The sequence below is a fragment of the Mobula birostris genome, chromosome 5, assembly GCF_030028105.1.
Source record: "Mobula birostris isolate sMobBir1 chromosome 5, sMobBir1.hap1, whole genome shotgun sequence".
NCBI lineage: Eukaryota > Metazoa > Chordata > Chondrichthyes > Myliobatiformes > Myliobatidae > Mobula > Mobula birostris.
Window position 1 is genome coordinate 181,418,560 of NC_092374.1, and position 26,658 is coordinate 181,445,217.

The 26,658-nt window shown below is 42.2% G+C and overlaps 1 protein-coding gene across 5 annotated transcripts in view; it reads left to right on the forward strand.

Moving 5' to 3' along the window:
• Positions 1 to 18,637, forward strand: part of LOC140197388 (CD48 antigen-like) — a 30,362-nt gene extending 11,725 nt beyond the window's left edge. For 2 of the 5 annotated variants that reach the window (XR_011885941.1, XM_072257351.1), the window contains 3 exons: positions 5,682 to 5,939; positions 11,099 to 11,215; positions 15,464 to 18,636. Coding sequence is in view for 2 of the 5 variants with exons in the window: in XM_072257351.1 (XP_072113452.1) it covers positions 5,682 to 5,939; positions 11,099 to 11,215; positions 15,464 to 15,468 (380 nt within the window). In the remaining 3 variants the exon portion in view is untranslated. Of the gene's footprint in view, positions 1 to 5,681; positions 5,940 to 11,098; positions 11,216 to 11,570; positions 11,629 to 15,463 lie in introns of all 5 variants that reach the window. The other 3 variants (XM_072257349.1, XR_011885939.1, XR_011885940.1) reach the window with 3 other exon arrangements.
• Positions 18,638 to 26,658: the final 8,021 nt, after the last annotated feature.

Genomic DNA, 26,658 nt, shown 5'->3' on the forward strand with positions numbered 1-26,658 from the left:
CGAAGTATTGTTGAGAACCCCTTTCACCCATCACACAATATCTTTGACCCACTATCATCAGCAAGGAGTGAGAGGTGTATCAGGACTAGGATGCTAGCCAGGGTAACAGGTTCTTCCCTCAGGCTGTGAGATTAACCCTAACTCTAAATCTAAGGAATACCCGGCTACCACCAAGATCTCGTCACAAGGACAGCGAACTGTTTTACTGTACAGTTTATCTGTATGTAATTTTGAATGATAGTTTATTATTTATGGCAATATTGTTTTATGTGTGTGCGTGATATACATTATGTATTATGGGTGCACTGTGGTCTGGAGGAATGTTTTGTTTGGTTGTATATATATACAATCAGAAGATATGAAACTTGAAGTTGAACTTGAAACAAAGTTTTGAGAGCAAGAAACACTGGGCACAGGGATATTGTTGGGAGTCTGGAACCAGATGCTGTAGTCTTGGCATATGGGGTAAGAAATTAAAAGTTGTGAGTTTTTACACCCCTGGGACACAGCCCATGCTGCTTCCCTGTGAAATTTCACTCTGCAGGCTGTCTCTGAATATATTCTAAAAAGCAATAACAGATTTCTAGACACTCAAAAAAACACCCAGTTGGGGTATGGATAAAACAACACTGTTTGAAATAGAAATTCAGCCACAATTGTATTGAACAGCAAAACAGGTTCGAAGGCCAAACATCTGATCCATAGAACCATAGAAACTACAGCGCAGAAACAGGCCTTTTGGCCCTTCTTGGCTGTGCCGAACCATTTTCTGCCTAGTCCCACTGACCTGCACACGGACCATATCCCTCCATACACCTCCCATCCATGTATTTGTCCATTTATTCTTAAATGTTAAAAAAGAACCCGCATTTACCACCTCGTCTGGCAGCTCATTCCATACTCCCACCACTCTGTGTGAAGAAGCCCCCCCCTAATGTTCCCTTTAAACTTTTCCCCCCTCACCCTTAACCCATGTCCTCTGTTTTTTTTCTCCCCTTGCCTCAGTGGAAAAAGCCTGCTTGCATTGACTCTATCAATACCCATCATAATTTTATATACCCCTATCAAATCTCCCCTCATTCTTCAATGCCTCAGGGAATAAAGTCCTAACCTATTCAACCTTTCTCTGTAACTGAGTTTCTCAAGTCCCAGCAACATCCTTGTAAACCTTCTCTGCACTCTTTCAACCTTATTTATACCCTTCCTGTAATTTGGTGACCATAACTGAACACAATACTCCAGATTCGGCCTCACCAATGCCTTATACAACCTCATCATAACATTCCAGCTCTTATACTCAATACTTTGATTAATAAAGGCCAATGTACCAAAAGCTGTCTTTACGACCCTATCTACCTGTGACGCCACTTTAAGGGAATTTTGTATCTGTATTCCCAGTTCCCTCTGTTCCACTGCACTCCTCCGTGCCTTACCATTAACCCTGTCTGTTCTATCTTGGTTTGTCCTTCCAACATGCAATACCTCACACTTGTCAGTATTAAACTCCATCTGCCATTTTCAGCCCATTTTTCCAGCTGGTCCAAGTCCCTCTGAAAACCTTCCTCATTGTCTACTACACCTCCAATCTTTGTATCATCAGCAAATTTGCTGATCCAATTTACCACATTATCATCCAGATCATTGATATAGATGACAAATAACAATGGACCCAGCACTGATCCCTGTGGCACAGCACTAGTCACTGGCCTCCACTCAGAGAAGCAATTCTCTACTACCACTCTTTGGTTTCTTCCATTGAGCCAATGTCTAATCCAATTTACCACCTCTCCATGTATACCTAGCGACTGAATTTTCCTAACTAACCTCCCATGAGGGACCTTGTCAAAGGCCTTACTGAAGTCCATGTAGACAATATCCACTGCCTTCCCTTCATCCACTTGCCTGGTAACCTCCTCAAAAAACTCCAATAGATTGGTCAAACATGACCTACCACGCACAAAGCCATGTTGACTCTCCCTAATAAGTCCCTGTCTATCTAAATGCTTGTAGATTCTGTCTCTTAGTACTCCCTCCAATAACTTACCTACTGCCGACGTTAAACTTACTGGCCTATAACTTCCCGGATTACTTTTCGATCCTTTTTTAAACAACGGAACAACATGAGCCACTCTCCAATCCTCCGGCACCTCACCTGTAGACAGCGACATTTTAAATATTTCCGCCAGGGCCCCTGCAATTTCAACACTAGTCTCCTTCAAGGTCCAAGGGAGCACCCTGTCAGATCCCGGGGATTTATCCACTTTAATTTTCCTCAAAACAGCAAGGACCTCCTCCTTTTCGATCTGTACAGTTTCCATGATCTCACTACTTGTTTTCCTTAATTCCATAGACTTAATGCCAGTTTCCTTAGTAAATACAGATGCAAAAAACCTATTTAAGTTTTCCCCCATTTCCTTTGGTTCCACACAAAGCTGACCACTCTGATCTTCAAGAGGACCAATTTTATCCCTTACAATTCTTTTGCTCTTAATATACTTGTAAAAGCTCTTTGGACTATCCTTCACTTTGACTGCCAAGGCAACCTCATGTCTTCTTTTTGCCCTCCTGATTTCTTTCTTAAGTATTTTCTTGCACTTCTTATACTCCTCAAGCACCTGATTTACCCCCTGTTTCCTATACATTTCATACAACTCCCTCTTCTTCTTTATCAGAGTTGCAATATCCCTTGAGAACCAAGGTTCCTTATTCCTATTCAATTTGCCTTTAATCCTGACAGGAACATACAAACTCTGCACTCTCAAAATTTCCCCTTTGAAGGCTTCCCACCTACCAATCACATCTTTGCCAGAGAACAACCTGTCCCAGTCCACGCTTTTTAGATCCTTTCTCATTTCTTCAAATTTGGCCTTCTTCCAGTTCAGAACCTCAACCCTAGGACCAGATCTATCCTTGTCCATGATCAAATTGAAACTAATGGTGTTATGATCACTGGAACCAAAGTGCTCCCCTACACAGACTTCCGTTACTTGTCCTAACTCGTTTCTGACAGGAGATCCAATATTGCATCCCCTCTAGTTAGTCCCTCTATATGTTGATTTAGAAAACTTTCCTGAACACATTTTACAAACTCTAAACCATCTAGACCCCTAACAGTATGGGAGTCCCAATCAATATATGGAAAATTAAAATCCCCTACCACCACAACTTTATGTTTCCTGCAGTTGCTGCAATCTCTCTGCAGATTTGCTCTTCCAATTCTCGTTGACTATTGGGTGGTCTGTAATACAATCCCACCAATGTGGCCATACCTTTCCTGTTTCTCAGCTCCACCCATAAGGACTTAGTAGACAAGCCCTCTAATCTGTCCTGCCTGAGCACTGCTGTAATATTTTCCCTGACAAGCAATGCTACTCCCCCACCTTTCATTCCTCTGCCTCGATCACATCTGAAACATCGGAACCCTGGAATATTAAGCTGCCAGTCCTGCCCCTCCTGTAGCCAAGTTTCACTAATTGCTACAACGTCATAATTCCACATGTCAATCCATGCCCTCCTATTAAATTTTCTGTACCACTTCTCTCTAACCTTTTGGGACTGACAGGGTATTTAAGGCAGAAAATCCTTTTGGAGATGAGGAATTAATTTCTTCACCAAAGATTTGTCACTAGTATGTAGAAATTCCCAGTCCTTCATTGGAACCTGGTAGTATCTCCCCTGCTTGCAGGCTTTTCAGGTTTTCAGGTGTACCCATAAGTGAGGTCTATCATTGAACTGTTGGGTTCAATCACACAGCCATTGAGAGCCAAACCCAAGATTGTCATGATAACAGTCTCTCATTTGCTCAGTCATTATTTCTATGGAGTGAGGAGGCCATGGACTGAGGACTTCAAACGGAAAAATAGCCTTGACTGTCATTCTATAAAAGGCGTTTACAGACATCCCGCCCTGCAAAAACTCATTTCAGGGAGGTCTCAACCTCATTTCAGGGAGGTCTCAACCGGAAGTCTCAACCTCATAGCAGTCTGTGTCAATGAATTTGTTAATTTTGCAAGACATCAGACTCACAAGTGTTTTGTGAGACAGCTGACTTCTGAATTCTGTATTAATGTGCCATGTTCACAATAGCTGCTGTCTTGGTTGATGAGCAGACATAGTTTTTTGTTATTTCTGAATCAGGAAACATTTTCCTGAATAGCTTGCCTGTGTGCTTCCACACCTGGAATGGCAGCTTATGCTCAAGATGTAAAGTACAGCTCAGCTCTAATGACCTTCTCTGTCAGACTTTGGTTTTTCTGCTGAAAAGAACTGTGAAATGCTTGAGCAGCGTTCCCTGCACTTCGCCTCTCGAATATATTGTGGTCCCTAAAAGAAATAAAAGCATAAGATGTATCCTTATTACAGGTGTGCGTCGCTTAACATCCATTTGGACAACATTCGATCACATAAACATCTGTAGTCACACACATTTGCCTGCAATAGTCAGGATCAGAACTTACTTTTTTACATGGAAATGGGGGGTTTTAAATGAGTGATTTAGAAGTTCTGTATCTTCAAGTTCAAGTTTATTGTCATCTGGCTGATCGTCCACAAACGAAACAACCTCTGTCCGGACCACGGTGCAGCCAGAATACATATATCACGCACACCACATAAAACAATATATTACCACATTATTTAATAAAGTGTAATTCAAAATGCATATAAAGTGCGCAGTACAGGTAAACAGTTCGCTGTCCTAATGACGAGACCTCGGTGGGGGTCGAGTATTTATTAAAATTGTTTTTCCTTCTGAAAATGGCTGCGCTTAAACCCAGCCCATCGCGGGCTTCGATGTTAGTGGAAGTGTTTCAGGAAAAAACCCCGAAGAATTTACTTGCTGCGAACGTGTTTTTAAAGATGTCTTAGCAGACGATTTGTCCTTCCTCTCCAATTTAAACCCTGCTGTAATCCTCTTTAAGGCACCAACGCACCCTGCCCGTATAGGACAGCCTCACATAGTCAGGTTGTCACCACCAGCCTTGGGAATTTCTTCGCCAGGCTTTTGCACTTCATCACTGACAGTTGTTTGGATGATTTTAACGTCATTATAGACGGCAGTAACTGAACTGATGGAATATGGAAGATAGAGAGAGGTCGAGTGTAAAACCTGCTCACAGAGAAAACTGATAGGTCTACTTAGCACAAAGACAGATCATGCAGGGTTCATTCATTTTCTTTCTTTTTTTTCCCTCTCCCTCTCTAAAAAATCAATTTCCGGGATATTGTATATAATTTGCGGGCATCAGGGAGCCGCTACCAATATGTGGGAGACTCCCGGAACTCCCGGGAGAGGTGGGATGTCTGCGTTTATCAATGCATTTACTGGTGTTTCGTCTCGCTGCCTGCTGGAGGGCCCCCTGCTGGTAATGTTGTGTAGTTGTCAGCAGCAAATTTCAAGCCCTAAGTTCATAAACTTAGAAACAACGTTTGGACTGGTATCATTTTCCTTTTGTGGAAGAAAATTTCAGATATCCTTTGTGTGGAAAAGTGTTCAAATTTCATACATAAAGCACTGGCTCCAATTTCAAACTGTCTTATCATCCGATGTTTTTTGGTTTATTCTGTTGATCCACAATCATTCTGTAAAATGCATTTATTTGTTCATAACTTGACCAATGAGGGCTAATTTGAAAAAAAAGAATGAAATATTACTGCTCATTATTCAACATTTTTCCCTCTAGGTAAGCTGTCGAAAACTTTCATAAGGAGCTATAGCGTCGCTGGCAACACCATCCAACTCACCTGTGAGGTTGATGGAAATCCTCATAAATATGAATGGCTGAAAAATGGAGGGAAAATCTCACAGCGTCACTGGTTAATTAATGAAAGCAGAAGCCTCATCATCTTGACAGACTTGACAAATGAATGTGGAAAGTATACCTGTGTTGCTACCAATCCTGTCAGCTCTATCCAGGCAAATTACACCTTAAATCCCCCAGGTAAGATTCATTTATAGAGATATCTTAAAGGTATATGTCACGATCTTTGTGGACTTTGGAATGCAGGCTGTGTTAATCAAACAGTAGCAAAGATTGCCAATAGTGGAATTAATAGATATTTTGCTACAATTTAAAAGGGTTTGACTGAGTGAGGAAGGGTGACTCCTAGCTGGGTGAAAGGATTGCCAATCTCTCAGAGAAAGATGAAGGGAAGGGTAATCAGGAGAAGATGGTGGATTCTGAACTGTTCTGTGACAGGGATTGGGTGAGACAATGCCTTTTTGAATTCTTTGGGGAAATCCAATTAGTTTATCAACATGAACAACACACACACACACAAAATGATGGAGAATTCAATAGGTCAGACTATATCTATTGGAGGAAATGAACAGCTGACGTTTCATGTAGAGATCCTTCACCAGGACAGGAAAGGAAGGAGGCGGAATCCAGAATATAAGTTTGGGGGAGGGACAGGACGACAAACTGGCAGGAAATATGAGAAGAGGGATGAAAGGGAATGATGTGAGAAGCAAGGAGGTGAGAGGTGGTAGCAGTAAAGGGCTGAAGGAGGAGGAATCTGACAGGATAGAAGACCATGAAACAAAGGGAAGGAGGTGGGGAACCAGAGAGAGGTGATGGACAGTCATGAGGTCGGTGTTGGCGAAGAGGTGAGGTGAGAGGCCACTGGAATAAGGGAAAACCAAGGGCAGCGGTGGAGGTGGAGGTTGATGGGAAACAGTGTGTGGTTACAGGAAGTTAGAGAAATTGATGATCATTCAATCATGTTTTGTGTATGTTGCTCTGGATTTCCAGCATCTGTAGAATCTGTTGCGTCTTGGTCTTACAATATTCCAGTTTCTGAATTACTGATCCAAACCTTTCTCTTGCCACCCACAGTTACCAACTGTCATACTGATTTGTGTAGTATCCTTTCTCACATAAGAATGCTGTAAGTAGATTTTCCCTGGTCTTCAGCTATCAGGCTCAAGCAGCTTACAAACCGGGCAGGTTTGACAGTAAGTGTAGGATATCAGGCTTCTTGGATATGACAACACTTCTCCTGGCAGGAATGTATAATCAGTCTGAGTGTAGAATTTACTTTACAGGGATTGCAAATGGGGAGACTGACTGATTTTTACTTTCTTTTAACTAGTGGTATGTGGGACAACGATCACATCCTGAACATTGCTGATTAGCTCTGCGTGTCAGATCAAGTAATTTGCCAGTGTTATATTTGATGAAGGACTACTTGGGCAAACCCTTCTGTAGAGAATGTGCAGAGAAAATAAAACATGAGCCTACAGTGGGGAACAGAGATATCTGTTACTTTTCATTAACACACCTGTATAAAAATAACGTAGTGTAAAACACACTGTTGATCAATCAGCTCCCACTCTGGTACCACATATGACGAATTTCATTGATTTGTTCCCAGTCCTGACTATTTCCTCCTCCCTACCAAAAATATTTAGACACCTGCTGAGCTGGAACAATTACCTGATATTTTCTGCTTTTGATACCTACATTATATCTTCCTGTGCTTATGCACACTCACTGGATCAGGAGAAGGTGATTCCAATCTGATACGTTCCAAGCAATGCTTCAACTCAAACCATGAAGAAGATTTCTCCTTTCCTTGATAAATGATGTCAGTAGTTGTTTTTGATGTCATCTTTAAAATCACAAGAGGCCTCTTTTTCTCTTTTGGAGAAAACTTTTACCTCTTTCATTTAACTCTTTATGGTATCAGCATCCCTTACAAGTAGATTAAGTACTGGTTTAACTTCATGAGGTTGCACTGGAGTATCACCCAATGAAAACATGCCCTCAGCACTTTTTCATCAGCTGACAATTTGCTCACAGTCCCTAATATAGGCTCTCAGCAGGTGAGGCACTGACAGTTCTATTTGATAGTTCCCTCAGAATCAATGTAATGTCTCTCAGTTATTGCCCACAGTGAACTTTTCCCTTGGTGTCAGCTCTGCCTGATGTGGCAGTATTCTCACCTCTGAATTCCAGATTGTGGGTTCAGATCTCATTCTAATATCTCACTCAGAATCAGATCCAGGTTTAATATCACTGGCACATGTCATGAAATTTGTTTTTGTGCAGCAGGAGAACATTACAATACATAATAAGAGAAATACAGTCAGAAATTATATAATTAAATAAGAGGTGCAAGAAGACAGCAAAAAAAGCGGATTAGTGTACCTGGGTTCTTTGTCCACTTGGAAACTCTTATGCTTGTGGAAGAAAGCTGTTCCAAAAACGTCGAGTATGTGTCTTCAGGCTCTTGTACCACCTCCTCAATGGTAGCAATGAGAAGAAGGCATGTCCTGGGTGATGGGGGTTCTTAATGCTGGATACTGTATTTTGAGACATTGCTGTTTGAAGATGTCAACAATGCTGGGGAGGCTAGTTCCAATGATGGAGCTGGCTAGTTGTAACTTCCTGCGGCTATCTATGATCCAGTGCAGTGGCCCCTCCCTACCAGACGTTGATGCAATCAGTTAGAATGCTTTCCACGGTACATCTGTAGAAATTTACAAAGTCTTTGGTGACATACTAAGTTTTCTCAAATTCCTAATGAAATATAGCCACAGTTGTACCTTCTTTCTAACTGCATCAATATGTTGGGCCCAGTATAGATCTTCAGAGATGCTGACACCCAGGAACTTGAAACTGCTTATCCTTTCCACTGCTGATCGCTTGATGATGACTGGTGTGTGCACCCTCACGTCCCCTCCCTGAAGTCCACAATCAGTTCCTTGGACCTACTGACGTTGACTGATAGGTTGTTGTGGCATCTGCTCAACTAGCTGATCTATCTTGCTCCTGTACTCCTCTTCATCACCATTTGAAATTCTGCCAATAAAAGTTCTGTCGTCTGCAAATTTATAGATGGCATTCGATCTGTGTCTAGCCATACTGTCATGAATGTAGCGAGAGTAGAGTGGTGGGTCTGTTCTGACTGCAATCTCCAGATGAGGAAGACAAGGATCCAGTTGCAAAAGGCAGTACAGAAGCCCAGGTTTGGAGCTTGTTGATTGGTACTGAGGGGATGGTGGTGTTGGGCCCTAAGCTGTAATCAATAAACAGCAGCTTAATAAAGGTATTACTCTTGTCCAGGTGATCCATGGCTGAGTGGAGAGCCAGTGAGATTGCATCCACTGTAGATGTATGTTGGTGATAGGCAAACTGCAGTGGTCCAGGTCCTTGCTTAGGCAGGAGTTGATTCTCACCATGACCAACCTCTCCAAGCACTTCATCGCAGTAACTATGTGTGCCACTTGGTGATAGTTGTTCAGACAACTCACCCAGCTCCTTTTGGGCACCAGTGTAATGGTCGCCCTTTTAAAGCAGCTGGGAATCTCCAACAACAGCAGTGAGAGATTGAAGATGTCTTTCAACATTCTCACCATGTGGTTGGCACAGGTTTTCAGTGGCCTACCAGGTACATCAGAGCCTGGCGCTTTGTGAGAGTTTCCCTCATGAAAGATGTTCTGACGTTGGCCTCTGAGACAGAGATTACAGGGTCACCAGATTCAGTAAGGATTCACACTGGTCTAATTTTATTCCCTCTTTCAAAATGTTCATAAAAGGTGATTAGCTCATCTTGGAGTGATGCATGAGAGACACTGATGATGTTAGGTTGTGACCTGCAGGAAGTATTGGCCTGCAAATACTGCAAAGTAGGCACATAATCCTAGAAGTGCTCTTTCAGAAGGAAGTGCTCCCTGGGCCATGACCCTGTTTTGGGTGTGGTACTTCTGGTAGTTAGCCAGCTCCACCATGGACATTAGCCTCTGTAGTATTCAGGACATCTTCAAGGAACGATGTCTCAAAAAGATGGTGTCCATCATTAAGGACCTCCATCACCCAGGTCATGCCTTGTTTTCATTGCTACCATCAGGAAGGTGGTTCAGAAGCCTGACGGCACACAGTCAATGATTCAGGACCAGCTTCTTCCCCCGCTATCTGTTTTCACAATGGACATTAAACCCATGAACACTACCTCACTACTTTATTATTTCTATTTTTGCACTCATTTAACTATTCAATATATACAGTGTATACTTAACGTAGTTCACAGATTTTTTCTGTTATGTATTACATTATACTGCTGTCACAAAGTCAACAAACTTCATGACATATTAAATCTGATTTTGATTCTAAGTTCTCTCTTGTACTCTATTTATCTCTCAACCGGTATGAACAAATCGATTTTCTCTTTCATCATGTCATTGATTAAACCTTCCTCTTACAAATTGGAAGTTACACATTGCAACAATTACTACATACAAGGCATCACATTATCTAAGAACACACTGGAATGATCAAGGTTTGTTTTCTAACGATACATAAATTCATTGAGGCCTTCTGTAATAAGTTGAATGAACGATTAAATTAATGCAGGCATCTCTGAGTAGACCACATTCACCACACATTCATGCAGGAATGACAGCTCCGTTGCAGTAATGCAGTAGACAAAAGCATTCAATCATTAAGGATTTGAAGTAACATCAGTCAGACCCTAATTCAAGGTTACAAACTGAATTTCCTGGCTAATGTATAAACCAAATGGCCGATATTGCAAATACATAGTCATCTTCTCTGATTTTTTTTATACAGTAAGATTAGATGGACTGGGACTCTTTTCCTTGGCAAAAAGGAGGCTGACGGGTGGGTGATCTTGTCAAGTTTCAAAACAATCAGGAGGACCATAGAAAAGATGGATTGTCACAGTCTTTTTCCCAAGGTGGAGGAGTCTAAAACTAGAGGTCATAGGTTGAAAGTGAGAAGGGAATGGTTTAAGGGGGACTGAGAAAAAGGTGCTTCACACTGAGTGTGGTGGATATATGGATCGAAGTGTCAGAGAAAGCAGTAGAGGCAATTGCAACATTTAAAATACATTCAGAGAGGTACGTGTACAGAAAAGGTTATGAGCAGGGGTTCAGGATCTTTATACACCACGGGCTAATAGAATTTGACAAGGGGTCTGTTGACCCCAGGTTGGTAACCTCTGGATATGGCCTAAATGCAGGTAAATGGGACTATCTCAGAAAGATACTGTGGTTGACATGGACAAGTTGGGTCAAAGCACCTATTTTTGTTCTTTATAACTGTCTAACTCTATTATGTGAATATTTCAATAACAGGTAGTTCTGGTGAAGATTCTATAATTATTATCGTGTCAATCACAGGACTGGTATCATCTTTGGTATCTCATAGTGGATTCTTGCTTCTGCTTTGGTTGGAGAAGAAATCAAAGCAAGGTACTGTATGTGTCAAATGCTGGGAGATTTCAACGTCCATCACCAAATTTTGGTATCACCACCATTTATGAACCAGCTATCTGGAAATATACTGCTGTCAAATTGGGTCTGAGGCATGAGAGGGATAAACTGACTTGGCTTTGTCCTTCCTAATCTACCTGTAGTGGATGCTTCTGCTGACAATAGTATTAGCAGAAGTGAGTGTGTCACAGGCCTTGTGAAGGCAAGTCTTTGCACCTTCCATCATGTTGTGTTTCTCTGCAAACATGCCAAATAGGATTGACTTACAGTAGAACAGATTTGCACCTCTAAAACTAGGCATCCGTTAAACATGGTGGATCGTTTTTGTTGACAGAAATGTATCGTGTAACCTCCAAATGAGGGGAATGGTGAGAATTGAAGTGAGACAGCAGGTATGTTATCATCTAAATGTCTGCAATTGTCTAGAACTCTGTTATAAGGCTAGTTTAATGTGTATTTATAAAAGCAAGATGCAAATCTGGCTTCGGACAGAAAGTGGGTTTGGGGGTTCAATATCATTGAACGTGTACCAAAAGTTTGATAATTTAAAGTAATTTCTAAAATCTGCTGTTTCATAGAATTGTTACGATACAAAAGGAGGCCATTTGACCCATTAGATTTATGCCAGGTTTATTGCAGAAATCCCATGACTTTCATCCCACTGCTTTCTGCGTCCCACCCTCTACTGACTTAAAGAATATTTTTTCCCATTTGTCTGAATAACTCACTTTTCAAGGCCTTGATTGATACAGTATTAACCACAGCTACAAGCAGTGAGTTCCAATTATAATCATGACCATCAGGAGGGGCAAGGGGAGGAAGCAGTCAGTGCAGGGTTCCCCTCTGACCATTCCCCTCATTAACAAGTGTGCCCCTTGTTGCTGCTGGGTGGAGGGCAGATGACCAATCAGGGAGCAGCAGAGCTGCCAGGCCAGTGGCACTCTGTCTGGCTCTGAGGCCCAGCCGGGAAGGGTAAAGTCAGGCCGAGCAATAGTGATTGGAGACTCAATAGTTATGAGGACAGTAATGCGAAAGACGCACCAGAATGGTGTGTTGCCTCCCAGGAGCTAGGTCCGGGATGTCTCAGAGTGGCTGCAGAAAGGTCTCACGAGAGAGGGTGAGCAGCCAGACGTTGTGGTGCACATTGACACATCAGTAGAAAGGGGTAAGAGGTCCTGCACAGTTAGTGTAGCGAGTTAGGAAGAGACTGAAGATCAGGACCTCCAAGGTAGTAATCTCTGGAGTACCCCTGGCGTCTGCTTGTCAGGACAGGAATAGGATGATAGTACAGATGAATGAGTGGCTGGGGAAGTGGTGCAGGGGGCAGGCTTTCAGATTTCTGGATCATTAGGATCATTTCTGGGGAAGGCAGGGCCCGTACAAAAAGGACGGGTTACTCATGAACTGGAGATGGACCAAAATCATTTGTGCAGATTTGCTAAGGCTGTTGGGGAGTGTTTAAATTAATTTGGAAGTTCCCCTAACTGGAGTGATAGGGCTGAGGATGGGCAGTTGGTATACAAGTTGAAACGTTGTGTAGTGAGTCTGTGAGGAAGGGCAGGCAGATAATAGGGCAAAGTTGCAATCAATGGGATGAGGTGAAGTATAACATAGGAAAATCGAAAAGTGTGATGAATACAGGACTGAAGGTGTTATATTTCAATACATGCAGTATACAGAATAAGGTAGATGATTTTGTAGTGCAGTTAGAGATTGGCAGATATGATATTATAGGGATTACTGAGTTGTGGCTGAAAGATCCTAGTTAGGAGCTTAACATCCAAGAAAACATTGTATGGAAAGGACAGATAAGTAGGAAGAGTGGTGGGGTGGCTCTGTTGGGAAGATGAGAGCCATGGTATTACAGGAAAGATACTAGCATGGATAGAAGACTGGCTGATTGCAAGAGGAAAAGCATAGGAATAAAGGTGACCTTTTGAAGTTGGTGCCAGTGACTAAAGGTGTTCCACAGTGGTGGTTGTTGGGACTGTTTCTTTTCACTTTATGCAGTATGTCAATAATTTGGATGAAGAAATTGATGATTTGTAGCCAAGTTTGCTGACAATACAAAGATAAGTGGACAGGCAGATAGTGTTGAGGGAGCAGGGGGACTGCAGAAGCACTTAGACAGATTTGGATGATGGGCAAAGAAATGGCAGATGGAATATAGTGTAGAGAAATGCACTTTGGTAGAAGGAATAAAGGTGCAGTGTATTTTCTAAAACAGAGAAAATTCAAATGTCAGGGGTGCAAAGTGACTTAGGAGTCCTTGTGCAGGATTCTCTAAAGATTTACTTGGAGGTTGAGTTAGTTGTAAGGAAGTCAAATGCAATGTATGCATTCATTTTGAAGGACTAGAATATAAGATTGAGGCATTTTAAGGCATTGGTCAGACCACACTTGGAGTATTGTGAGTAGTTCTGTGCCCTTTATCTAAGAAATTGTGCTGACATTGGAGAGGGTCCAGAGGAAGTTGACAAGAATGATTTTGGTAATGAAACAGTTAATGCATGAGGAGCGTTTCATGGCTCCAGTCCTACACTTGCTGGAGTTTAGAGAAATGAGGGGAAACTTCATTGGAATCTAATAAACATTGAAAGACCTAGATGTGAAGAGAATATTTCCTATAGATGGTGAGTCCAGGACCATTGGTCACAGCCTCAGAATAGAGGGTCATCCACTTAGAACAGAGATGAGAAGGAATTTCTTTAGCCAGAGATGATGAATTTGTGGAATGCATTGCCATGGACAGTTGTGGAGGCCAAGGCATTGAGTATATTTAAAAAGATGGTTGACAGGTCCTTGCTTTGTCAGGGCCTCAAAGGTGGCGTGTAGATGCCAGCAGAAAGGGGTTGAGAAAGATAATAAATCAACAGGATGGAGTGGAGGAGCAGAATTGATGGGCTGAATTGCCTAATTCTGTTCCTGCTTCTGGTGGTCTTATGGTCTCTTATGATCTGATGTGCATCTGTACCCATTTTTAGAAATTGTACTTCCTGTCCATTGAAACATCTGCCTGGGTAACAGCTGTGCTCCATTGAACCTGACTAGGTCACTCATGATATTATACAGCCATCTGAAATACCTTCTCATCCTTCTCTGCTCCAAAGCAGATGGCGGTTCACCATCTAACCTTGCACTTGAAACACATCCTTCATGAAATAATTCCAGCAAGTCCTTTACACCCTCTCTATGGTGTCACTGGCCCTGAAATGGATATAATAATCCAGTTGGAGTCTTATCAGTTAGCCAGAATCAATATAACATCCCTGCCTTTGTACTCTATGCTTTTCGTTATGAAAACTTGGATTTCATACCCTTTGCTAATTACAACTGAACATGCTCTTGACATTTTCACAGACAGTACTGTGCAAAATTCTTGGCCCGTATACTGTATATAGCCAGGCTGCTGAAGACCTTTGCACAGGACCACAGTAAATCAATGTATTGCACTGTATTGCTATCTCAAAAAAAGAAATTTCATGATATATGTGAGTGATGATAAACCTGATTCTAATATAGGTCTCTATTGTGGACTGAGAGTAGGAAGAGGGCAAGGAGAGGGGAATCATGGTTGGGAAAAGGGGCTGTGAAACAGGAGACAGTGGGAAGTCCCTGAGAGACATTCTGTAATGATCAACAAACCAATTATTTGGAATCAAATTACTTTGCCTGTTGTGTCAGGTCTGGCAGTGTCTGTCCCCAGGCCACACCCCCCTTATGTTTCTTGTTTTTAGTCTATGTCTACCCCAGTCAGTTATGAACCTTTAATTTCATGTGCCTTAATTTTGTTCTCTAATGGTTTGTTTGTTTCTGGAAATCCATGTAGATGACATCTGCTTTCCCTTCTTAAAATGGTTGCCTTTATTAGAACATTCCCACAATGCATCTGGCTACTAGGCTCAACCAAGAGAAAATAAGCAAATGCTGGAAATCTAAGTGACACACACAAAATGATGGAGGAACTCAGCAGGCCAGGCAGCATCTATGGAAAAGAGTACAATCGATGTTTCAGGCCAAGATGTTGACTGTTGTCTATTCCATAGATGTTGTCTGGCCTGCTGAGCTCCTCCAGTATTTGGTTGTCTTGCCTGGTCACTAGGATAGTTGTAAACCTCTCACCATCTATTTTGTCCACTTGTCTGTTCAGTACGGTTATCTACTGCTGGAAATTGGGTGAAAATATTTGATCCTACATATAACAAATATGCTGTGTGTTTTTTTTAGGATAATGAAGACTTGTAAGATTTCAGTATTACTGACGTAGAACTGGGAGCTACACCTGATTTGCTTCAGACTCTTTAAAATGGATATGATGGGTGCCAGTCTTGGACTTGAGTTGCAGAGGAAAAACTTTGTCCATCAATAGGACACATACTTGCCCTCACTCTTATGGAATGGCACTGTTATTTGAAGCACATTGTTACAGGATCACAAATGATTTCAGCATTCTTCCTTCAAAACACTGTTAGAATGTACTACTGGGTAGGTGCCTGATACAAAAAGCAAGACTAAGAGTTTCTAACCAAAGAATCGATCCTTGAAATGGTGTGGCAGCTTTTTCACATTGTGCTGGAGTTTGATCTGAACAGAAAAATCAGTGGAGCAGCAATTGTAAGACCTACATTTGACTGCTGCAATTTGGTGAATTTTTGGACTGATGGAAACACAAGTGACTACAAAGGCTGGAATCAGGAGCAAAAGAAGTAAACTGCTGGAGGAACTCAAAGAATCAAGAAGAATCTGTGGAGATCCTGCATCCGGGCTGAGAGTGTGGGGCAAAGCAATTTCCCCCTTGTGTTCCCTTTAAACTTTTCACCTTTCACCTTTAACCCATGACTTCTGGTTGTAGTCCCACCCAACCAGTGGAAAAAGCCTGCTTGCATTTACCCTATTTATACCCCTCATAATTTTGTATATCTCCAACAAACCTCCTCTCAATCTTCTACTTTTGAAAGAATACAGTCCTAACTGATTCAATTTTTCCTTATAACTCAGGTCCTTCAGACCCAGCAACATCCTTGTGAGGTTTCTCTGTACTCCTTCAACTTTGTTTACATCTTTCTTGTGGTTAGGTGACCAAAACTGCACACAATACTCCAAATTAGGCCTCACAAACGTCTTGCACAACTTCAACATAACATCCCATCTTCTGTACTCAATACATTGATTTTGTAGCCTGAGAAAAATACACACTAAGCACAACAAAAAGTTTTTCTCAGGTCTTCAGTTACTTTATCTGTTTCAAATGTTTTAATGCAGAAAGAGGGTATCAAAAACAAAATATATTTAAATTAACACAGTTCCTGCTGTTACAATCTCAGCTTAATTTTGGTCCACACACTTGTGTATCAACTAGTAATTTATGCAGTATGAAAATCAATAAAACAAAATATACAAAACCAATCCTAAAAAAAAGTACAAACAACATTAGAATCCTACCACCCTCTACCTTGAATATGATATCAAAAATATGAATAAATACATCGCGTCTTAACTAACAGGTACACTCCCTTTGGCACACTGGCACTTCACTTCCAAACACGCATCGGCTAGTCCCTGTAACGAATTCTCACTCATGCTATGTGAACAGAGATTAACACATTGACATTACTCCATTACATTCACATTTGGTCAAGAAACAAAAATAAACTTCCACAAAAGCATTTACAACATATTGCCTTGTAGTTAAATTAAAAGAAAGATTAACCTACTAGGCCGATAAGGAACTTTGCACAACCATGCTATCCAGTGCCAATACCTTACCAAAAATCTAAAGCATCCACATGTAAAACATGTCAAATTATTGATATTCTAGACTTACAAACAAGTATAAATGAATTTGCATGGATATTATCAAACATTAAACACCTTTCCTCACCATACATCTAGTACTCAATGTTCTTTCTAGAACATTAACTCATTTTCCTACTCTGCACGTGCATAATGACATCACCATTTTCTCTTAAAGGCACAGGCAACTATTTTAGCATTAGCAGCATAAATATATAAGTGCACTTTAACAATAAAAAATAACACAATGGTCACCTGGTTTCATTGATTAATGAAGTCCAATGTGCCAAAAGCTCTCTTTATGATCCTATCTACCTGTGATGCCACTTTCAACAAATTATGTACCTGATTTCCCAGATCTGTTTGTTCTTCAATATGGTGACACTTTCTGAGCATACACGTTCTAATAATTCAACTAGATAAGACTGGTGAGGAAATCAGAACAAAATATGCCATCAATGCTGACTTTAATGTGATATTCACCAGGTCTCTAATGTAATATGTCAGGTGGATTAGGTAACCAGGCATTGGGTAAGATCCAGAGAATGCCCGAGGGAAAGAAGAAAGCCAAATGGACCTTCGTAGTTTTATCACAACTAAGAGAGAATGTGTTAAGTAACAATGTCAGCATATTAAAGATTGAAGAGTCTAAAGAATACATATGTGTGTTAACTGAAAAAGTGAGAAAGGAAAAAGAAAATTGTGACAAATTACAAGATAGCTCCTTGATGATTTGAAGATGTTAGAATGTTTGAATGGTTATTGTCTCTGAAAATGAAGTGTAGCTATCACCAAGTATGGCTCCTGGTACCTCTCTGCAACAGACACAATTAAAAACCCTGATTGAGATGGAAGGAGGGAAAAAAACAGTTACATCTACACAGACTCACGATAGGCTTTCGGAGTTGTTCACAATTTTGGAAATCTATGGGGCAAAGGGGATTTCTTATAGCTCCAGGAACCCCAAACAAAAATGGCCAGATGGTACAAGAATTAATGCAGATCATGCAACTTCCATCAGAAGTGGCTGTATTGAAATGTAAAACCCACTGCAAAATGGACACAGTTGAAAGCTGTGAAAATGGACCAGCAGATGAGGCAGGAAAAAAGGAGAGAACAGAAAGGAGGAAAAGAAATGAATGAGTGAATCCATTAACTAACTCTGTGAGAACAAACTTGAGCTCTCTAGCACATAGAAATATACAGCATATTTGAGTTGAATGTTCTAACAGAGGGAAGATGTCCTAAATGGTGGAAAATTGAACAGCAACTGGGCATGGAGATATAACACTAGTTATATTGCTTCCTTAGAGATATTGCTTCCTTATGGGCACAGCAGATATGCTCACTAGGATACTTTGGAGAGGAAAACATGACTAGCAGATTCTCTTAGTTGAAGTGGCATCAGTAATTCAAGTCACTAAGCTTAACAAATGTTGGAGAGATGCATGCCATACTGAAAAATAAACAGTTAATTACTCCAACCCCATCTAGATCTTCTTACTCCCAAGTGATTGACATGAACAAATTGCCAAGGATACTCAGATATACTAGTAATAGTAGATGTTCTCAACGTGGGTGAAGCCTGTTCCAGCAAGGAAAGCCACTGCTACACATAAGAGTAAAAAATGATTGAGGACCACAGCACTAGGTGTGGATCGCCACGTTGTATTGACACTATTTTGCCTGGTGAACATTGAATGATTCTCCCTCAGTCCACATCGTCCAGAGTTGTCAGGATGGGTGGAGCAAATGAAAGGGACTATCAAACAAATACTGATCAAGTATTATGAGGAGGGTGTACTATGGCCCTCTGGCCTCCTTGGACTGTTGTTCTAAACACAATAATCAACTTTGTTGAATATTCTGTAAATCCAACCAAAGCTCTTCCGTCTGCTTCTGAATAGTTCTCCAGTGGAAGGAGGACACACAATTCCCATGAGTGTGTTCTGATCAAGAACCCATTGGGTGCTTTGTGGGAACAACCTTATCACTTGCTATCAATTACTAATTCAGCAGTACAGTTGAAGGAAAAAAAATAAGTGGATGCACACGAGGCTCTGCAAGTGAACAAAGAAGGCACCAGGGAATGAAGATGTAGATAGCAAACACTGAGGTTAATGTACTAGGAACCTATTCCTCAGTGCCTAGCCCATTACCCTACAGTGATTAAATCACTAACCAGCCAGAAGATGTTGAACAAATTCCTGAACCATTGAAAATGACAAAGCTCAGCCGAATGTGGTTATTTTTGTATTGTTACCAATCTTGTCAACTCGACATGTGCCAGATGAAATAACTCACAAAGTATTCTTACAGGTATCACATCAATTTCCAGATGCTGTTAATTCCTCTGGATGTAGGATATCCCAATACATACCAGACACGTTCCAAATGTAGTACTGTAGTGCAATCTCCTGAGTTGTGTATGATCTTCTGCTAAGAGGTTGTCTATTGGAGGGTCTTCAGGTGACTGTAGGTGCCAATCCAGGACCCACATACAGTATTCTGGTCTCACAATCCTGTTCCCATCACTACTTGCTTATCATCATACAACAGGACTTAATCCAGGATGTGAAGGGGGGATTCCCTTAATTGAGAACACCTGTGTGTGAGCTTGTTTACTGTGGGGAGTCTGATACATGGGCAGCCACCACACAGTCCCTGGCAGATCAGGGTCAGTGTTTAGTAACTGGGAATGGAAGATGATAGGGGATGCTTCACCACTACAGCCTTCCTCCACTTCACTGCCATTGTGATGCATCTTCAGCTGCCAGCTGCACAACTGAGGTCTTGGTTGGATCATTGTATGTAACCTCTCCCTTGACCTTGATGGCTTGGGTGACACTACCAGCGACTAAGAGCCAGATGGTTAAACTCCACATGGCATTGCCCATGGGATCTCAGGGACTCCCAAAGCTCTCCACCATGACAAGGTGACAATCCTCGGGGAAGAAATATTACAGAACTCACTGATGTTAGGTAGACCCTTAACAATCACATGATCTTTTCCTTGTCCAGCATTGCAATCTAACAACTTGGTATCCTTCCTTCACTCTTCTCAGGGGTATTATGGAAGCACAGTAACCACGTGCGTCACACACCATCTTAATCAGAATCATTTGTACCAACACTATCTGTCTCATCTATTGAGTTATGTCTAGTCCAGTCCTATTTATGCATTCATCTGGGTATGGTATGCCAAAGTTCAAACCTGTGATCAATGAGTTACGTCCTTTCAGGTGTTCACTGTAAAGGCTGCCTTTTGCATCAGTTCTAAAGGTAACCTCAAAGTAGTGTACAGTTCTTACAAATACAGATATTGCTGATCTAAATATAATAATGACTGCAATTTTCATTGACAAGGTTCATTATAATATCACAATCCAAGGTTCCTGCCAATAACTAAGAAACAGGTTGAATTCATGGAACGACACATACTTTTTGTACAGAGATGGAGATAACATACATAATTGTATGTAATAGATTTTACATAATTGATGAGGATCCTGTTATTTGAATCTTGCCTTCCCTGTTATGAGACTTGCACAAACCTTATCTTGTCCAGATATAAATATGATATCTTGGAAGGGAGGAGTTTTGCAGCAATCATACGACCATGAGACATAGCAGCAGAATTAGGCCATTCAGCCCATCGAGTCTGCTCTGCCATTCTATTATGGCTGTTCCTGGATTCCAATCAACCCCATACACCTGCCTTCTCACCATATCCTTTGATGCCCTGACCAATCAGGAAACTACTGCAGGTTGGTTGATTTCTCCCTTTTGCCACCTCCTTCTCCCCCCTCTCACTACTCCATCCCCTTCACCCCACCCTCCTTCTCCCCTTCCCTCTCCAACTCACCCTCTTCCTCTCTCCCCTTCCCTCTCCCTCCCCACTCATCCGTCGCTCACTCACCTCCCACCTCCCTCTCCCCCTCACTTTTCCCTCTCCCTCTGACCCTCCCCCTTCCCTCTCCCCCTCCTTAAACCCATTCCCTCTCCCAACCCCCTCAGCCCCTTCCATCTCCTCTCCCCCCTCCCCATCCCAATCGTTCTTCTCTCCCCCTTCCCTCTCTCTCTCCCCGTCCCCTCCCCTTTTGTCCGACCTACATTAGCTCACGGTCTTATCTTGCTTCCGACATTTCCTATTTTGCCTTCCTTGCTCACCCGATGAAGACTTTCAAAATGTTTCCCTCACCACCACCATCAGGCACTCATTTTACTGGCAACATTGGAAGCCTTTCTTACGTGTAAAATAATTTTAATTTCACCTGGACCATGAATGATGAAGGACGGGCGCTATGACTAGGCAGTTTAGCGGGGAAGCCTGCAGCAACCGGCACCTTGAGTAATTGCCGGAGACCACGTACCGCAGGTACCTCCTCACACACTAAACATCTGCCCTCTCCACAGGTACCTCCTCACACACTAAACACCTGCCCTCTCCGCAGGTACCACCTCACACACTAAACATCTGCCCTCTCCACAGGTACCTCCTCACACACTAAACACCTGCCCTCTCCACAGGTACCACCTCACACACTAAACATCTGCCCTCTCCACAGGTACCTCCTCACACACTAAACACCTGCCCTCTCCACAGGTACCACCTCACACACTAAACATCTGCCCTCTCCACAGGTACCTCCTCACACACTAAACATCTGCCCTCTCCACAGGTGCCACCTTACACACTAAACATCTGCCCTCTCCAAAGGTATGTCCCACCCTATTGGTGGAAGTGTTTGCAGTTCTCACATTCGCAATCGTCAGTCCCCTTAGAACTTGTAGTGGGAATAGCAGTGGACATTGTGGGTTAATGTTGTGTTTTTCAGTTGAAAAGCATGCATTTGACGCTGATTGTGGGATTGGTGCATGATTCGCATTGTGCGCTGTGGGTTGGATGCCCTGTTGGATTGTTTGTTTATGCTCTGTGTAACCCGGGTAGTCTCCGATGCTGTTGACAATGTCACAGTTCATTTCTATATTAGATCTATCAATTGCTGTTGCTTGTGAATCAACAGAGGTATTTATAGTTGGCACATAATGCTTGAAACTGACTTCTGGCCTTGCGAATACATATTACCATACAGTACAACCCTCAGCACCAACACTGAATAATTCAGCCCCACTGTAGCACCAGCAAGAAAAATTCTCTGGCACCGCCACTGCATGTAACCTACTCTAGAACTCGGTAGGATTACACTGCAGCATAGCCCTCTATTTTTCCAAGCTCCATGTAACTATGTAAGAGTCTCTTCAAAGACCCTATTGAATCTGCCTCCATCACCACCGCCGGCAGCCCATTCCATGCACCCACCAATCTGTGTGTGAAAAACTTAACTCTGACACCCCCTCTGCACCTACTTCCGAGCACCTAAAACTATACACCCTCATTTTAACCATTTCAGCCCTGGGGAAAAGCCCTGGCTATCTATATGATCAATGCCTTTCATCATCTTATATACCTCTATCAGGACAACTCTCATCCTCCATCGGTCCAAGGAGAACAGGCCAAGTTCATTCAAACTATTCTCCAAAGGCACACTCTCCAATTCAGGCAACATCTTTGTGAGTCTCTTCTGCCCTCTTTCTACTGTATCCACATCCTTCCTGTAGTGAGGTGACCAGAAATGGTGACCAGTACTCCAAGTGGGATCTGACCAATGTTTTATATAGCTGTATCGTTACCTCACGGGTCTTGAACTCAATCCCACGACTGATGAATGCTGACACACCACACTCCTTCTTAACAACACTGTTATCCTGCGCAGCAGCTTTGTGTGTCTTATGGACATAGATCCCAAGAACTGTCTGATCCACAACACTGCCAAGAGTCTTGCCATTACAGTAATACTATGTTCTGCCTTCAAATTTGACCTATCAGAATGAACCTCTTCACATTTATCTGGGATGAACTCCATTCGCAACTTCTCAGCCCAGTCCTGCATCCTGTAGATGTCGCGCTGTAACCTCTGACGACCCTCCAGACTATCCTTGTCTCATCAGCAAACTTACTAACACACCCTTCTACTTCTTCCTCCAGGTAATTTATTAAAAAATCACAAAGAGGAGGGGTCCCAGAACAGATCTCTGTGGAATACCACTGGTCACCAATCTCCATGCAAAATACAAACCATTTACAACCACACTTTGCCTTCTGTGGTCAAGCCAATTCTAAATCCACAAAGCAAGGTATCTCTGGATCCCATGCCTCCTTACTTTCTGAATGAGCCTTGCATGGGGAACCTTAACAAATGCCTGACTGAAATCCATAGACAGTCCATGCAGTGCTCTACTGTCATCAGTGTTTTTATACAAGGCGACAGTAACTCAAATAATCACACAGTGCTGTGCAGAAGAGCATCTCTGAACGCACAACATGTCGAAACTTGAAGTGACACATGAAATGCTGCAGGAACTCAGCAGGCCAAGTAATATCTATGGAAAAGAGTACACAGTCGATTTTTCAGGACACTTCAATTGAACAGACTAGATAGGGACAGAATTTTGCACAAAGTATTCATTAATTAATAATCTTGCAATTTAAAGGCCTGTGTACAAAACTGATCAAAATGTGATATAATTCTGAACTGAGATTGCAAGCCAGTATCTTAAAAAAGAAAAAAAGAATGTAGGTATATTGTACAAACTACAAAGGTAAAATAAGAACAGACATTAAAAGTAATCACAGTCGGCAAACAATAGATAATGTTTATGGATTTATTACATGATTCACAGCAGAAGAATGGCAAACTCCAATTGAAATTTTAGCCCTTTATGATTCAGAAGAAATTAAAGATAACATTAGATAATGGAAAAGGAATAAACTTTCTTGACATTTTTATGTAACATTTTTACAGGAGACAGGATGGGAGGAGGTATAGATGAGATAACCATGGGAATGAGCAGGTTTATAAAAGATGCTGTTTGGGAGTTTGTCTCCAGAGATGGAGACAGAGAGATTGAGAAAAGAGAGGAGGTGTCAGAAATGGACCAAGTGAATTTAAGGGGATGGTGGAAGTTAGAGGCTAAGTTGATAAAATTGAGGAGATCAGCATGGGTGTGTGAAGCAGCAACAATGCAGTCATCAATGTAGTGGAGGAGGAATTGGGGAGTATAACTGGGGAAGGCTTTGAACGTGGACTGAGGTATGTTGCCAACAAGAGGCAGGCATAGCTGGGGCCCATACGAGTGCCCGTGGATAGCCCTGAGTTTGGAGAATGTCGGAGCAACAAATCAACAACAGGTCGTTTCCTGCCTCCCTCCCACTAACACAGACACTCCTCCAAAACCAGGAGGATTCTGGCCGTCAGTCTCCAGTCATTGGCTATCGGGCATCAACTTTCAAACTTCCAAACAACCTTCAAGCTTTGATCTTCAGTAATGATTCCCAGCCCCCACTAACCAATGACAGGTCCCCAAAATCCAGGCCTCAAATTCCGGGCACATGAACTCACCAACCCTTGTTCCCCCTGTTCAGAGAGTTATACAAATATTTTATTTACTTTCCGATTTGTTTCTCCCCCCCCCCCCACCCTAACGCCACACCACCCATGATCCATCTCTTATCCCTGCACTGGTGCTTCAACCCTCTGCCCATCATGTCATCTCACTACCTGGTTCTGTCTGGCTCTCATCTCTCCCTAATGTTTCACCTTTCTTAATTATCAGACTCCAGCACTGGTAGCCTTTGTGTTATCTCATCAGCCACCAGCTGCTGTTACCTACCGGCCCCTCAGTAGGTGTCTGCACACCCTGGCCCTCTTTCCTCTTTATACTCTGTTGTCTGCCCCCTGTCCTGATGCAGGGTCTCCACCCAGTGAGCCCTCCAGCAGTGTGTCTCTTTGGTGTTGGTGACCTTCCAAGGAGTGTCCTTGGAAAGAGCCCATAGATCAGTCATCAGTCCTTTGGTCTGACTGTAACTTGCTGGTCTTGCAGCACAGCGATCTGCCTGTAAAGAAGTGCTGCTGACTGGCACATTGCAGGTGACGGGAGTATGTGTGTGCTGAGGGATGCACTGAAGCTTGGTGCAGCCGGTGGAAAGTGTGGGGACAGACCACGGTCTGGGCTCCTCCGTGACCGCACATGAAGAGGTTAAGTTTCTTCTTGTAATGTTTAATGGCAGTTGTCAGGCCAGCATGCAGTGCATTACTGCCACCTATTGAGGCAGAGTGTGGAGCAAAGAGACAGGAAGTATGTCCACCAACACCCACTTCCAAAATTCAGATGTCCAGCCCACAATTTGAAACAGCTGTTTAAATTGATGTCTAAACTGAGAATGAATCATAGCACATAATCCAGGGGTATTTCTTTGGTCCATTCCAAGACTAAAAAGTTAGCAAACTTCTCAGATGTGGATACTGCGATTTTGTCTAATAATCTTTTCCTGAGTTGCCTGAAACTTTGAACTATAAACTCAAACATCTGAATGTCCTGTCCCTGATCTTTTGAACCATCTGTTTCGATATGGAAGAAAACACAATATCTGCCTTGCCTGAATTTGCTGAACTTCCTGTGCCACTGATATACAATCAGTCTTCATTTGATTTTTCTTAAGGCTTAAATCAACCATAGGCAGGGGGAAAATCCATGGAGGAGTGACAGAAAGGAGGACCCTGAGACGATATTCCACATTAAACAACTGAAGACTTTGTGCCCCTTCATTCCCTACCCACACAAAACAGAAGACCTTACAAATGCAGTGCTCCCAATACTCTCCTAATCTTGCCAATATTGAATGACCATCTGTATATCTTCTTACATTAAAGCCCCCGAAAATTGTTAACTATAACCTGAATAGATTTAAAGGTGTTATGAACCCACAGGTTTCATATGGACTGTCACTTTAAGAGACCCTGCAGGAGGCGGGCCTATGATGTCAGTCGCAGGCTGAAACCGTTTTGCAAGAGAGAGAGAGAGAGGAGGAGAGAGAGACAGACAGATAGACGGGGGAAGTTGGTAATTTCAGTTTGTCGCAGCTGGGGCTTGGAACTCTCCTATGCCCACAAGAGTGGGTTAAACATCAGCACACGGTGCACAAAGAATGTGTGGCTGCCATTTCGTATAATCCATAGGAGTGAATTTTTGGGAACATCTTGGGGGACCGCTTGTGTTAACCCTTGCCTGGGTATGTTGTGTGGTAACCCCTGTAAAGACAATATTCCTGTGACAGATTACATTTGGTGTTAATTCGCGTGTGGACGGATTCAAAGGATAAGATCGACGGCCACTGTTACCTTATTTTACCATCATAGAATCTGTGGAATACTCGTACTTTCCTTTGCTCTACGTTTCACCCTGGATGACAAATATCTCTCTCTCCCATCATTTATTTCGTGGCTGCTTGAATTTTCCTACTTTACCATCTCAGAACCCTAAACTTTGTTCCCCCAAGCTCGATAGTTTGGGAGTTATATTCACACACATATAACACATGACGCTGTTAACTTTTGTTTATCCTTGTTAAGTTACTATATTATAAGTAGATACTAATAAAGATAGTGGTTTTAACATTAAAACCTGACTCAGTGTGAAATCTCTTGCTGCTGTTTCGTTTCTAAAACGTTACAATTCGTAACAAGGTACTTCACCCATTTCTACCAGTAATGCTGAAACTGAAGCAA